The sequence below is a fragment of the Antennarius striatus genome, chromosome 16, assembly GCF_040054535.1.
Source record: "Antennarius striatus isolate MH-2024 chromosome 16, ASM4005453v1, whole genome shotgun sequence".
Lineage (NCBI taxonomy): Eukaryota > Metazoa > Chordata > Actinopteri > Lophiiformes > Antennariidae > Antennarius > Antennarius striatus.
Window position 1 is genome coordinate 14,730,763 of NC_090791.1, and position 12,755 is coordinate 14,743,517.

The 12,755-nt window shown below is 41.9% G+C and overlaps 2 protein-coding genes across 2 annotated transcripts; one reads left to right on the forward strand and one right to left on the reverse strand.

The window, feature by feature from the left end:
* Positions 1 to 373: 373 nt before the first annotated feature.
* On the reverse strand, positions 374 to 6,073 carry LOC137609607 (very-long-chain enoyl-CoA reductase-like). Its single transcript, XM_068336734.1, has 11 exons — positions 4,954 to 6,073; positions 4,235 to 4,286; positions 4,106 to 4,150; positions 3,887 to 3,990; positions 2,725 to 2,840; positions 2,403 to 2,508; positions 2,181 to 2,253; positions 2,050 to 2,093; positions 1,875 to 1,932; positions 1,675 to 1,763; positions 374 to 1,008 (listed from the first exon to the last, which is right to left on the reverse strand). Exons 1-11 carry the CDS (start codon positions 5,122 to 5,124, stop codon positions 835 to 837), a joined length of 1,032 nt encoding a protein of 343 aa, XP_068192835.1. The 5' UTR covers positions 5,125 to 6,073; the 3' UTR covers positions 374 to 834.
* Positions 6,074 to 6,271: 198 nt separating this feature from the next.
* dnajb1a (DnaJ heat shock protein family (Hsp40) member B1a) lies at positions 6,272 to 12,491 on the forward strand. The gene is made up of 3 exons (XM_068337328.1): positions 6,272 to 6,912; positions 7,482 to 8,062; positions 8,168 to 12,491. Exons 1-3 carry the CDS (start codon positions 6,702 to 6,704, stop codon positions 8,396 to 8,398), a joined length of 1,023 nt encoding a protein of 340 aa, XP_068193429.1. The 5' UTR covers positions 6,272 to 6,701; the 3' UTR covers positions 8,399 to 12,491.
* The last annotated feature ends 264 nt before the right edge of the window (positions 12,492 to 12,755 follow it).

The window sequence follows — 12,755 nt, forward strand, 5'->3', positions numbered from 1 at the left end:
TTTGGTGGACGAATGGTTGAACACATTAACACTGACAATTACAATACATCACCGCTTCGCTGGATGTAATCAGCACTAAAAGGTTTCCAAAATTAATCAGTGGTATTTTAAAAAATCCTTAATCTGAAGGATCCTTAGCTCATGTTAGCTAATCTTGGTAACTTGGATTTAGTTTTGCTTCAGTAGAATTCTTCAGATCTGTAGAAAAGTAATAGAATGGAAATCCACCCACCATTAACAAGGCACAAACTTTAGAAACAATACACAAATGAGGCCTGAAACTGAGTAAGTATATGTACGCATATATGTATATGCATAAACATACACGTATAAATACACCATTGCATAGATATCTAGTGTAAGTAAGAAAACACACAAAGTGATGGTATAATACATATTCATGTTTGCATGTCTTTTCTTTTTGCAAAAATACCAGATCCAAGAACAAATTAAAATACATACAACACCGCTGTCTCCGTGTTGGAGGTTTCGGACTCGACATGCAGGTGAGCCTCTTGGTTTTGTGGCTTTGTGAGAAACTTCACCTAAACTTAAACATATCACATTTACAACCCACCAAAGTACCAAAAAAACAAAAAGATGTCATTTTTCACATTGAACATTAAATTAAGACTTTACAGCATTTAACTCTGATCGGTCCAACACTCAGCGTAACTTTGACTCCTTAGGGTGACATATATGGAAACGATGCACAGAGTCCTCATGCTGTGAACCTCAACACAAACATCCAGCAGATGGAGAGGCCCTTAAAAACGACCCAATCGGGGAAGGGGTGGATGTCTGGATAGCAACTGCTGTTTCCTCAATGGTGCTCTACAAGATGAAGGGGAGTATGGAGGAGCGAAGGGTTGGATAATCTCTGAACTCCTTAAGGTAGCAGCGGTGTTTGCCTCTGGCCCACACCGTCATCTGGATGAAGGCCACGAGGGTGAAGAAAGCCACAGGCACACACTGGGTCATCACTGTGAAGCCAATCCAGGAGCCCAGCTGCATACAAGGAGTTAACACACACACACACACACACACATACACACACACACACACACACACAGGCCTTGTTATTTACGGTACACGTGCAGGATGTAACCACTAGATGACAGCATTAGTGAATGTTGTTAAAAGAAAAACAACAGGACCACAAATTAACCGAACTGAAGGGACAGAAAATATCCCCTAAACAGTTTAATATTTTTTCAAGTTTTTCATAAGACATTTATTCATATGACCATTAAAAATTTTAAGCTTTTCATTCTGTCCAAGGTTTTTCTATCCAAGCACTCTACACAGCCTTGAGTGTAAAGATGTTTTACGGAGAATTATAGGACTAGTGAACAAATTCTCTTGATTTGATTCAGGCTGCTAAACTTTGGAATCCATTTCTGCACAGGGTGAGGGTGGTGAATGATTTTCACTATTTTCAGAGGAGTGCATCAAAAGAATTCTCCTTAATGGCCAGTAGGAACAAGAGGGTATGAAAAAATAGCATCAGAGTTCAGATGAGCATCTGACTACTGTCTCAAAACATATTTTTTTGTGGAAGAATTCTGACTGTGAAACCAAATATTCATACATCACTTTCACAAAAGAAATCGAACAAATTTCCAGCTTGTTTCTTGAATAAATAGCACGTAAGAGTGCATCTAGTCTGCTCACCTCATATGTATAATTTGGACAGGAGACAAGCCAAAAAATCCAAGTGAATGGATTTTTAGTTGGGTAAGGAATCTTCTTAATTTTTGAACCTAAGATGATGAATAAACACACATGCAACATTATAAAACATACTATTAGCAAGCACAACATTCAAGTAAAAACACAAATGATAATTATGCATTTGTGGGGAAAAAAATCACCTGACAGCTTGAGGTTACGAAGAGCAACATGGATGGAAAAATTCCCTACTTGGCAGAACTGAGAAAAGAAGACAAATGAACAAGTTCACCTTCATAAAACAGTTTGTAGTGTTTAGTAGCTACCGGATGCTTTTACTGGGCCAAATTATACAGATTAAACAGATCCCAAACTCACCAAGAAAAGGTAGAGCCCTGTTTTCACCTGCTGCTGCCCGTAATCTGTTATCGTAGCACAAAACAGCTGATTGAACAGAAGTGGACATTGATTGATCAGACAAAAGGAGACTCACAGTGGCCTACACTTACATGGGGGGGTATAGAGGGGGTGGTTGATGTAGTACGCCATCCAAGCTGCACAACACCAGTAATAGCCACAGTTCTGAAATAGGGTGAGAAGACTATAATAAGTCAAAGAATGGACATAGGGGTCATCATTTGGTTCAGGTTTCTGCAGTGAAATAATAATCTAACCAATGAATAGTAATATTTTGTATCACATTCAAAGGTCGGACTGCATCGCTAACTGACCTTAAATATGTTTCTGAGAGGCATGGTCCCATGGGAGATACGATGGACAAACATTGTCTCCAGAATCCTCTTGATGTAGTGGAAGGAATGACAGATGCAGGCCAAGCTGCAATCAGATACACACGCAGGCACTTTTAGCAGTGATTATTACGACGCCCTACTAAAGGCCATTACAATCTGCCATTACTCAGTGTCGACATAGCAGTGCACTTCACAAGGATTTGTCATGTTGTGGGGTAATCTGTGCAAAGCCTCAGATTGTGCCATACATCTCTACAACATTGTAATGGATCCTCGAAAAAATAGGCAATCGGACACTCACTGTACGACCCAGTGCTTGCTACTGGTGAAGTCGTATTTCATTGAGTAGATGAATGGGAGCCGGAAGTAGAACATTAAGTAGATGAGCAGCGGCCCGACGCATTCTGCCAGGAACACCTGATGAGAGCAAAGGAAAGAGAAATGCCTTAATTTTGTTTTTCTTTAACAGCAACCATGTGGGAAAGAAAATATGAAAAAGGCAGACAAGCACAGTTGTTATGATCATGGACTAACAATTTACTTAATACACTAACCGGTGGATTTAAAATATTTTTCTAGGTTAGAATATTGTTCAGAACCATCTACCAAAGGTCAAATACGCGACCAAAGCCAGAATGGCTCCGGCTTTTCCTAAAGCAAAAACACTCATTATGCTGCTCGGCTCTGACAAACTTTCAGTGAAATATAATAGCATATGACAAGTGCCCAAGGAGCAAATGAGATGCCGACACAGCTTGTAATACCAGCTTTGCACAAATTATATGATCAAGCAAAGAAGTCAAGATAACAATGAAACCAATCTCTGAATCAGCACCTCCAGACGAGCCTTGGCTCGGAGTACAATGGATCCGGAAAAGTTGGTAGTAGAGGGTAAGAAAAGAGGTGCAGTGAAAGAGGTCAGGGGGGATAAACAGCTTTGGGAAACATGGAGTCGTGAGATTATATGTCCGAGGACAGAGGACAGGCGGTGCAGGAGGTGAGAGAAAATGAACCGCGGCAAATCAGCACTATCTGTCACCGTGGGTTGATATTTATACTCAAGAGTTCTTGAGTAGGTGAGAGGCTGTCTGTTTATATTTAAAGCACAATAATCTGAAAAGATCGTACCAGAGGTTTTGCATGTTGTCGTCTGTTAAGCACAAATTGTGCAAATTTTGCAAGCCAAACTTTTGCAAGCCACTTTAGAAAACAAATTTCAAGCAAGCAAACTAGGACTTCATGGACCAACAAATCAACAACAGGCAGTAGAAATGTTAAAAATTGTCAAGTTGATTTATGATGATTATCACAGAAATCACCGTAAGAATGTGTGTTGTATATATTGACTAACAGCTTACAGTGATACGGTGTAAAGCATGCAAGGCATGTCATTAATTTGTGAAAAAATGCGGCGCCACTTTATGGTCTCTCCATATCGTGTGTCTGTACGCATGTAGACTCACTGTTCCCCATGTGAGCTGGGGCCCCAAGTCGCTGAAGTAAAAGCTGGCTGTGGTTCCCACAGGGAGGGTTTGCAGAACTTCTTCGTCCCTGAGACTTTTTGACTCTGACAGACATGACAGTCCACGATGATTGACCCAGAAAACAGCAGAAACATCAATGTGAATTCATCTAAAGCTCAGCTGGACAGTTTCAAATGAATTGTAAAAAAGCAGACGCACTCGGATCCAAACGCAGAGACTGCCTGGCCGGATACCACTTAGGATCTGTAGAGACAAAGATAATTTGTTTTCAGAGACCATTTATTGAACATTAAGATAAAATGATTTGTTTCAATTATTTAAACTTACATGATTTGTGAAATAAAGCTTTAATATCCAAAATAGTGGCAGTTGGCTCCACCTGCAATCAAAATGTAAAAATTAACCAAACTTGATCAACAACATGTGTGCAGATGGATAGAGTTAGGCAATAAAAACAAAAAAAGTTTGAAAAGATCTATATTAACCTAAGAGTTTTCTTTGTCTTTGGAATTTTTGCGGTGGTGGGCTTGCATTTTACCACTTTACCATCTTTAACAACTGCACATGTATGCAAGCTGCTCAACATGAGAGTCTGCCTGCCTGCTGGCTGAATGCAGTGTAGGGTGTGTGCTGTAGCTGCAGCGGTACTGTCCTGGTATTTGAGGAGGGAATTCTCACCTTCTAACGGTAACCGACACGCAAAAGATACATGAAGTAGAAGTCATAGGGCCTGCGATTGACTTGGCCACTCCAGACATTAATGTTTATTTGTTAAATTACTCAACTGTAATGTTTGAGCTAATACAAACATGTATCCTCTGACTTCATGCAGAATAAGACCAGACTCTATTCATACTGCTATGTAATACTATTAGCATATCAAAGTCTAGTTTATGATCCAAGTTTCCGAGCATCTTTTTTATCTTTAACATAGGACATTTGCATCAATGAAGCTAAACTCAAACAATCTATGAAATCATTTCAGCCAATATAAATGGTACATAATCAAACTGCCCAATGCAACACACATGCGCACACACACTCACCTTGTCCAGCAGAAGCAGCTTCTCCTTAGTCTTTAAGTCCACAATCTCCACCTCAAAGTAAACAACCCTTTTGGCTTTTTTGACAGCCTTGGGTTTTGGCCTCGGTGCGGTCTTCTTGTCGGCTTCAGTTCCTCCGCCTACATTCTTTGCCTCTAAGGCGAGTACATCCATTATACCGGTCGATTGCGAACCTCAGTCACCTGGGAAACTAATCTGTGATATGTCCAGCGATCCTGACTATCCTCGGCTTCTATAGGAAACAACCCCCCTACTCACCCTCCACACAACTGTCACACCAACTCAAGGGTGTCGTCTTTGGTGTCTTTTGGACAACCCTCTAACTCCAGCAGAAGAGTAACAGGAATACTTGAGACCAGGAACACTTCCTTCCCCCGGATGACGTCCATGTGAGGGGTAAGAGTTGAGGCCAGTAGGGAAGGGTTTCAAGACTCTTGGAAAAGGAGCTGGTCGAAGCGCATGCTGGGAACCTATTTCTCATCTGAATTGCAGCCCCTTCTTGATTCACAAACCCCCTTCATGCAACTAAACGCAGTGAAGACGAAACCCGAGAGGACCAAGACATAATCCACAGTGCACCATTTGCTAGGCTAAATATAAGTCTCCTGATTTGCTCTGCACGAGCTTGGGAAGCCATGTACAGTACTACACAGAATTCCAGTGTGGTTTCATTAGCTCTATAAGAAACATTTCTGTTGTGCTCTGCTCCTGGGTGGGTTAGGAAGAGATTGCATTAAAAGATTGATCCATGGGATGACAAATACCCTCAAGCAAAATACTACCTGTGTCACTGTATTCTTTATGCTTCACCATCTTCAGACCTCTTCAGGCCTTTGCGGTTCAAGATTCATGTACTAAGAGAACCACTTTGTTTCTAAAATACCTTGTAGTTCGAGGAGGTTTTCAAGAGTACTGATTGAGAGGAGATCAAATATTCCTTTTGCTGCACACGACCAGCTCATCATCATGCACTGCCAACCGCATATCTACACCCTATGGTCTATATTTAACCAGCAGGAGCAGTCCAACTTAACAGTGACATCAGTGTTTGTATTTTCAGTTAGACGGTTGGTTGGCTTGTCAGCAGGACTATGAAAAAGTACTTGGCAGATAGATAGATAGATAGATAGATAGATAGATAGATAGATAGATAGATAGATAGATAGATAGATAGATAGATAGATAGATAGATAGATAGATAGATAGATAGATAGATAGATAGATAGATAGATAGATAGATAGATAGATAGATAGATAGATAGATAGATAGATAGATAGATAGATAGATAGATAGATAGATAGATAGATAATGATACAGAGGAAGTTTAACGTGCTGACTACTGTATATAAGTGTCACTTCCGGTTTTCTACTGCGGCTGAAACGAAACCGGAAGTGGTAGGGAGGGACTCCTCTCGTCTCGGCTGTGATGACAGATCAGCAGCTCCAGTTTGTTCCAGAAGTTTCTTCTCGGCGTGTTTCGCTCAGAGGGACTTGACGGACGCTCCAGGACGAACATTGGAGAGAGAGCCGCCGCCGCCCCCCGCCTGAGGGAAGAGAAGACAGTCCAGCTACCTGCAGCCCGCTGAGGAGAGCCGACCCGGTCCCCCAGCCCAGCTAGCCCCGGTTGTGTCCGCAGTGCTGAGCGGATCCCGCCGCGGCACCGACCCGCCCGCCGGAGCCGCTGGATGTGTTCGGACCGACCCGTGTGGAGGTCTGAGCGGTCACCGCGATGGGGAAAGACTACTACCGAGTGCTGGGGATAGCCAAAGGGGCCTCCGACGAGGAGATCAAGAAGGCGTACAGAAAGCAGGCGCTGCGCTTCCACCCCGACAAGAACAAGTCTCCGGGGGCCGAGGACAAGTTCAAGGAGGTCGCCGAGGCCTACGACGTCCTGAGCGATGCCAAGAAGAGGGACATTTACGACCGCTGTGGAGAAGAAGGTAACGGAGCTGCTCCGATCGGCCGCGGCGGTGTCTCCCCGTGGATCCGCGCTGTAACCCTCTCAGCGCCGGCCGCGGTCCGGACAGGGAACCGAACCCGGCCCGGTGTGAGAGTCTGAGCGATCGGACGGGACCCACTGTGGTCTATGACCCTGTAGAGACTGTGTGTGTGTGTGTGTGTGTGTGTGTGTGTGTGTGTGTGTGTGTGTGTGTGTGTGTGTGTGTGTGTGTGTGTGTGTGTGTGTGTGTGTGTGTGTGTGTGTGTGTGTGTGGCTCCAGCTTTAACAGGACACATTCATTGGTTTAAGTGTAAAAACAAAGTTAATCTGCTAATTTTCTTTTATTTTTGTAAATGCTAGTGGATTTTATGAAACAATGATAAATATACGAAGCTGATGACATGAAGTCATCATATTTTTTCATTGGTTAAGAATGCCTTATAGTGTTGACACGTCAATTTCTTATCAGCCTGACACAGACACGTACGAGTATGTGATAACCACAAGTTGATTAGAATTATGGAGGTGATGTTTCTGTTTTAAAACACTTTGTCTGTTTTTCATCATCAGGATTAAAGGGATCGGCTGGCGGTGGAGTTGGAGGACACAGCGGTCAAAGCTACAACTATACCTTCCATGGAGACCCTCATGCGATGTTCGCCGAGTTCTTCGGTGGCCGCAACCCTTTCGACAATTTCTTCCAACAAAACGTGGACGACGATATGGACGTCGACCCCTTTGGACCTTTTGGTATGGGAAGAATGGGTAGTATGGGCGGCTTTCAAAGGCAGTTTAAACCCCAAGCAGGTCCTCATCGCAGAAGACACGAGAAAAAGAAGGACCCACCCGTGGTGCATGAACTGAAGGTGAGCCTGGAGGAGGTTTTCTCCGGCTGCACCAAAAAGATGAAGATTTCCCGCAAAAGATTGAACCCAGACGGCTGCACCGTGCGCAAGGAAGACAAAATTTTAACTGTTGATATCAAGCGTGGCTGGAAGGAGGGGACAAAGATCACCTTTCCGAAAGAAGGAGATGAAACTCCCTTAAACATTCCTGCAGATGTCGTGTTTGTAGTTAAAGACAAACCCCACCCGGTGTTCAGAAGAGAGGGCTCGGATATAATCTATCCTGCAAAAATCTCCCTTAGAGATGTAAGTGATCTCAGAAATTATCGCAGTGCCTTGACAAAAAACAGCAGATGATTAAAACTTCACCAGATTTTGATGTACTTAAATAAATATTTTATCTGTCTCCAGGCGCTGTGTGGATGCACCGTCAATGCCCCAACGCTGGACGGTCGGACCATCACTGTGACCTCCAGAGATGTTGTCAAACCTGGAACCAAAAAGCGTATCGCTGGAGAAGGTCTTCCCCTCTCCAAGTGCCCTGAGAAGAGGGGTGACATGATCTTGGACTTCACGGTCAAATTCCCTGATAAACTGGGCCAAAGCACCCAAGATGCACTGAAGCAGGTCCTTCCACCATAACGTGAAACGATGAGGGCGCAGTCAGGGAATGAAACAGGTCTACGTGACGCCGGTGGATTGTAGTTTAGATGGTCGAGCCTCAGATTTGTTCTCAGCTGAGTTCACATCTGACCTCTTTTCTAGTCTGCTTCACGCATGTCTCAGATAGAACAGCTAACAGTTTGTCTGGTTCATTCAGCTGAAGTGTTCATTAACAGTGTGTCACAATGTTATAATGGAGAAGGAGAGAGACGTAGGTGGAAGCCTGTCCGTAAAAAACCCCTGAAAGATGTCTTGAGATGTGGTTTGTTTTGTTTTTTTTGCAAGAATGAGAAAAAGTAAATTTAGAAAGTGAGGATTTATTTTCAAAGCAGCAGTAAGAAAACACACAGAGAGTAACTATACCTCAGGTGCAGTGACATATCCTTGAATATAACGCTATTCCAACAGGAATGTGTGCTAAGACTGGACTAAATGTGTTGATGATGGTATCCAGGTCGGCCAGAAGTGTCCAGTCAGCGTTAATTACTCTCTGTCTGTCAGTCCAGTGTTTCTGCGATCACAGGAATAACGGACCGGCAGCGTCTACATCCAGACTCTCAAACTGTAGAACATTTTTTAAAAAAAATATGCACAAACCTTTATATAGGATATATAATAATGAGTGCTACTCAGTACTCTGTGAATTTAGTTCAGTTGTCAGGACATCAAGAAAACAGCTTTGTAAGTAAATATTTACTGTTATAATATCTGCATCTGTTTTGTTTCTTGTTCTGACATACTTTTGGGGAGGCATCCATGTCATATAATTGTACATGTGTATTTATAATACTTGTGTGTCTACAAGAGAATCCCGAGTGTGTGCATATCAGTGGCGGCTTGTGATAGAAGTTTTTTTGATGGTTTCCCTAAAGATCAACCCAATAGAGCCTGGAAAGGAAAGAACGCTGACAGACGACAAGGTGTGAAGCACAAGTTTTCAGTTCCTTTATCATTCTGTAAGGTTACAGTCGGGTCGCTCCAGGTTTTTGAAGGAGAGGCAAACCAAAACTGGTATGAGTCCTGCCATGTGACCCACACGTGATCCTTCGTTTGAAGCCTTTTTCCGTTGGACAGTGTTCAGTAGGATTTTGCAGATCCACCTCGTCTGATTTTAAATCCGTTTGGTTTAATTTAAAGCCAGAGTTTCTTGCTTTTAGTTGCGTTTGTGCATAGTATATCAGGCTGCTTTGTGCGGACATTTACATGCCTGTGGAATATACTTTAGTTTGATTATCTGAACATCATTCATATCTGACGGCGTTACCTAATTATGTACAGGATCAGGTTTCCCAGATCAAACAATGATTGAACCTGTCAGATCGAGATCCGAGCAGTTTCGACTGATGACAACTAAGATAAACGTTTGGTTCTTTGCGATGTTTGAGTGTGCTTGGTATTGATGTTATTTCCTGCTCGTATCGTCACAAATATGTGGTTGAATGTGAATGTAGAGATGTGTAGTCTCTGAAATGTCTAAAGACAAGTTTTTTTTCCCCTCACAAAGATTTTTCATTTAAAATGATTTAATGTTTTATTTTTAGCTCCCGGTCATGTTGTTTTGACATTCCTCAGGCGGGGATGAAAGATATTTAGATTTTCAAAAGCAAATCTTTTATGAATTGATATTGTGAGCTAATTTTTTAACGGATCTTTCCTATGCAGTGATGATTTACATTTCCACATTAAAAGGACAAACTAATATCTGATCATTCATGTCTTGTGTTTTAAGTTATTGAAGACATTTTAGCAATTAAAAGCATTAATTGTCATATAACGTAATATAATGTGTAATGTTGGCAATGGTGTTCAGTATTCATTCAATTTCTTACCGCTTCATCCACTGTAGTGGGTCGCTGGGAGCTGGAGCCTATCCCAGCAGACTGAGGGCGTAAAGCGGGGGAAACTCCGGGTGCTACGTCAGCGCACTGCGATACTGTAATATATATATATATATATAGATATACATACAGTATATATACAATATACTGTATACAGTTTTGACTTTGCCCTGAAGGCCCTGCTGTGAAACAGCTCACACAGGCTTCTGTTTGAACTAAACAAAAAACCAGTACAATGATAAGACAGTAGTTCTTAAACGGGAAAAGGTACAACGTTCGTGTGGAAAGATTCGGGATAAATGTGTAATCCTTTTTTTATTTTCTGGAACCGTCATGGACAGACGGATCCGTTTACAACTGCACATGGGAACTTCACATTATATTATCGTATAATAGAGGTAGGAAACAAACGCCCCCTTGTGGTGACAATGTCGCATTACACGGTGTAGGTAACTAAAAGGGAAAACCCTCATGACATTCGATAACCGTGTATACTAATCGATTTTTATAATTTTATGACGATCCAAATACTTGAAATTCGTTCGTACCCTTGATTCCATCATTTTTCTCCTCATTTTTTTTGAGGTGGGGAATAATGACTCCAAAGACTAGTAACCTCAAGCGAACTGTAGCCGAAACTCTCCTGATTCAATGAGATGTCAGATATCTGACCTTTCTGAACCTGATTCTGAAGGAACCTGCTTATTTTCTTGAATAAGTATCAAACTGTTGATGACACTGATGCAATTTCACATTCTATGGGCAGCTTTTCAGGGTCAAGGATTATCAAAGTGATGGGTTGACAATGTTACACCAGAATAAATGTAGGGCACAAAATACAACATTTGGGAGAAATTATATTTGACGACTGCAGAATTATTGCTGATTCTGAGTGGAAAAACCAACTTCCCAAAGGGGACGATGAAGGTACATTTCTTCTTCTTCTGTTTTTAATGGACTCTAAGTTTCTAAAGTTAAATAGTTTGCCTCCGTTTCATCATGGTGTTTTTTAAGTCATGGGCCCTATTTAAAAGTAGCCCAGGAAAAAGCTCTGACTCTGTTCTGGTTACTGAAGGAACCACTAGTGCATGGAGCCGGGCTGGATGTCTGCAGTGGAGCCACACCTGGGCTGTCTGCAGCGCTTTGCAGAACCAGGACCAGGACCCTCCAGCAGCTGGTGGACAACGCCGGGCCAGCGTGGGCTGTGATCTCCCTGCAGAACATCCAGTCCACCAGGGTGGGTCAGAGGGTGCTACAACTGTGGAGGCAAAGACTCTCCGGGAAGGAGAGAAGCCTCCTCCTGGACTATAGTACAGGGACTGTGCCGGACAGCAAAGATCCTTCCCTGAGGTCCACATCAGTCCCCTGTTGGAGACCTGGAGGGTCCTCTCCTTGGAGATGAACGACAAATCAGCCTGCACACGGCCAACAAAAAAATACTGTACAAACAATATGTAAAAGTAATCAACAAGAAAAGCCTGTGTGACAGAGCACCCACTACCTGGGCCAACAGGATGACGGGAAATGGACCTGACCCACAGTGGAGACTTTTATACAAACCTCCCCTCAAGAAAAAAACAGCCGACCTCCAGTGGAGGATTTTACGTGGTGCCATCGGTTCCAATGCTTTTATCTCTGTTTTCACCCCTGCGGTGTCCAGCCAGTGTCCCTTCTGTCCCCTTCGTGAAACAGTCTTTCATGCTTTCAGTGAGTGTGGGAGACTTGCAGTGCTCTTCACTCTTCTAACGAATGTTTTTAATTTGTTCAGTGAAAATTTTAGTATCAGGAAATTCATCTACGGTGCTGGGTACAATAAATCGAATCAGAGAAAGTGGCAGCTTTTAAATTTTATTTCTAGAGAGGCAAAACTCGCAATTTAGGAAGAAGAGAATTGAAAACAAAACTGTTCAAGAAGCAGCTACTGTTTTTTGCGGTAACATCAGATGTCGCTTAAAACTAGAATTTGGTTTCTATAAAATGACAAAAGACCTGAATAACTTTAGGAACATCTGGTGTTACAAAAATGTCTTATGCACTTTAGTTGATGACCACCTCAATTTGCAAACTTCCTGATATAATGCACTAATTTGTAAATTGTATTTCCTTTTGTTTATTGGTGTTTAGTATTTTTGAAGTTTCATCTAATGAAAAATTGTAAAAATGTTCTAAAAGTTTCTGAATGTGATTGAAGTTTTTTTTGCAAAAAATCTTCTTCTGAAGCACTTTAGAGCTTTCATCTAATGTAAAATTGTAAAATGTTTGAATGTGATTAAAGTGTTTTTGCAAAAATCAAAATTATTATTATTATTATTATTATTATTACATTGAATGGTGAAATATAGCAGGAAAGATACCAGAAAGAAAATAAAGGCAACTTACAAGCAAGTTCGCTTATAAAACCCTTTAAATCCTTCAAATTTCTAAACTGAACAAAATAATTTCAAAAACGTAGCCTGAAAGGTCAAATAGAATAAGTAATTATCCAGTGCCTATGATTA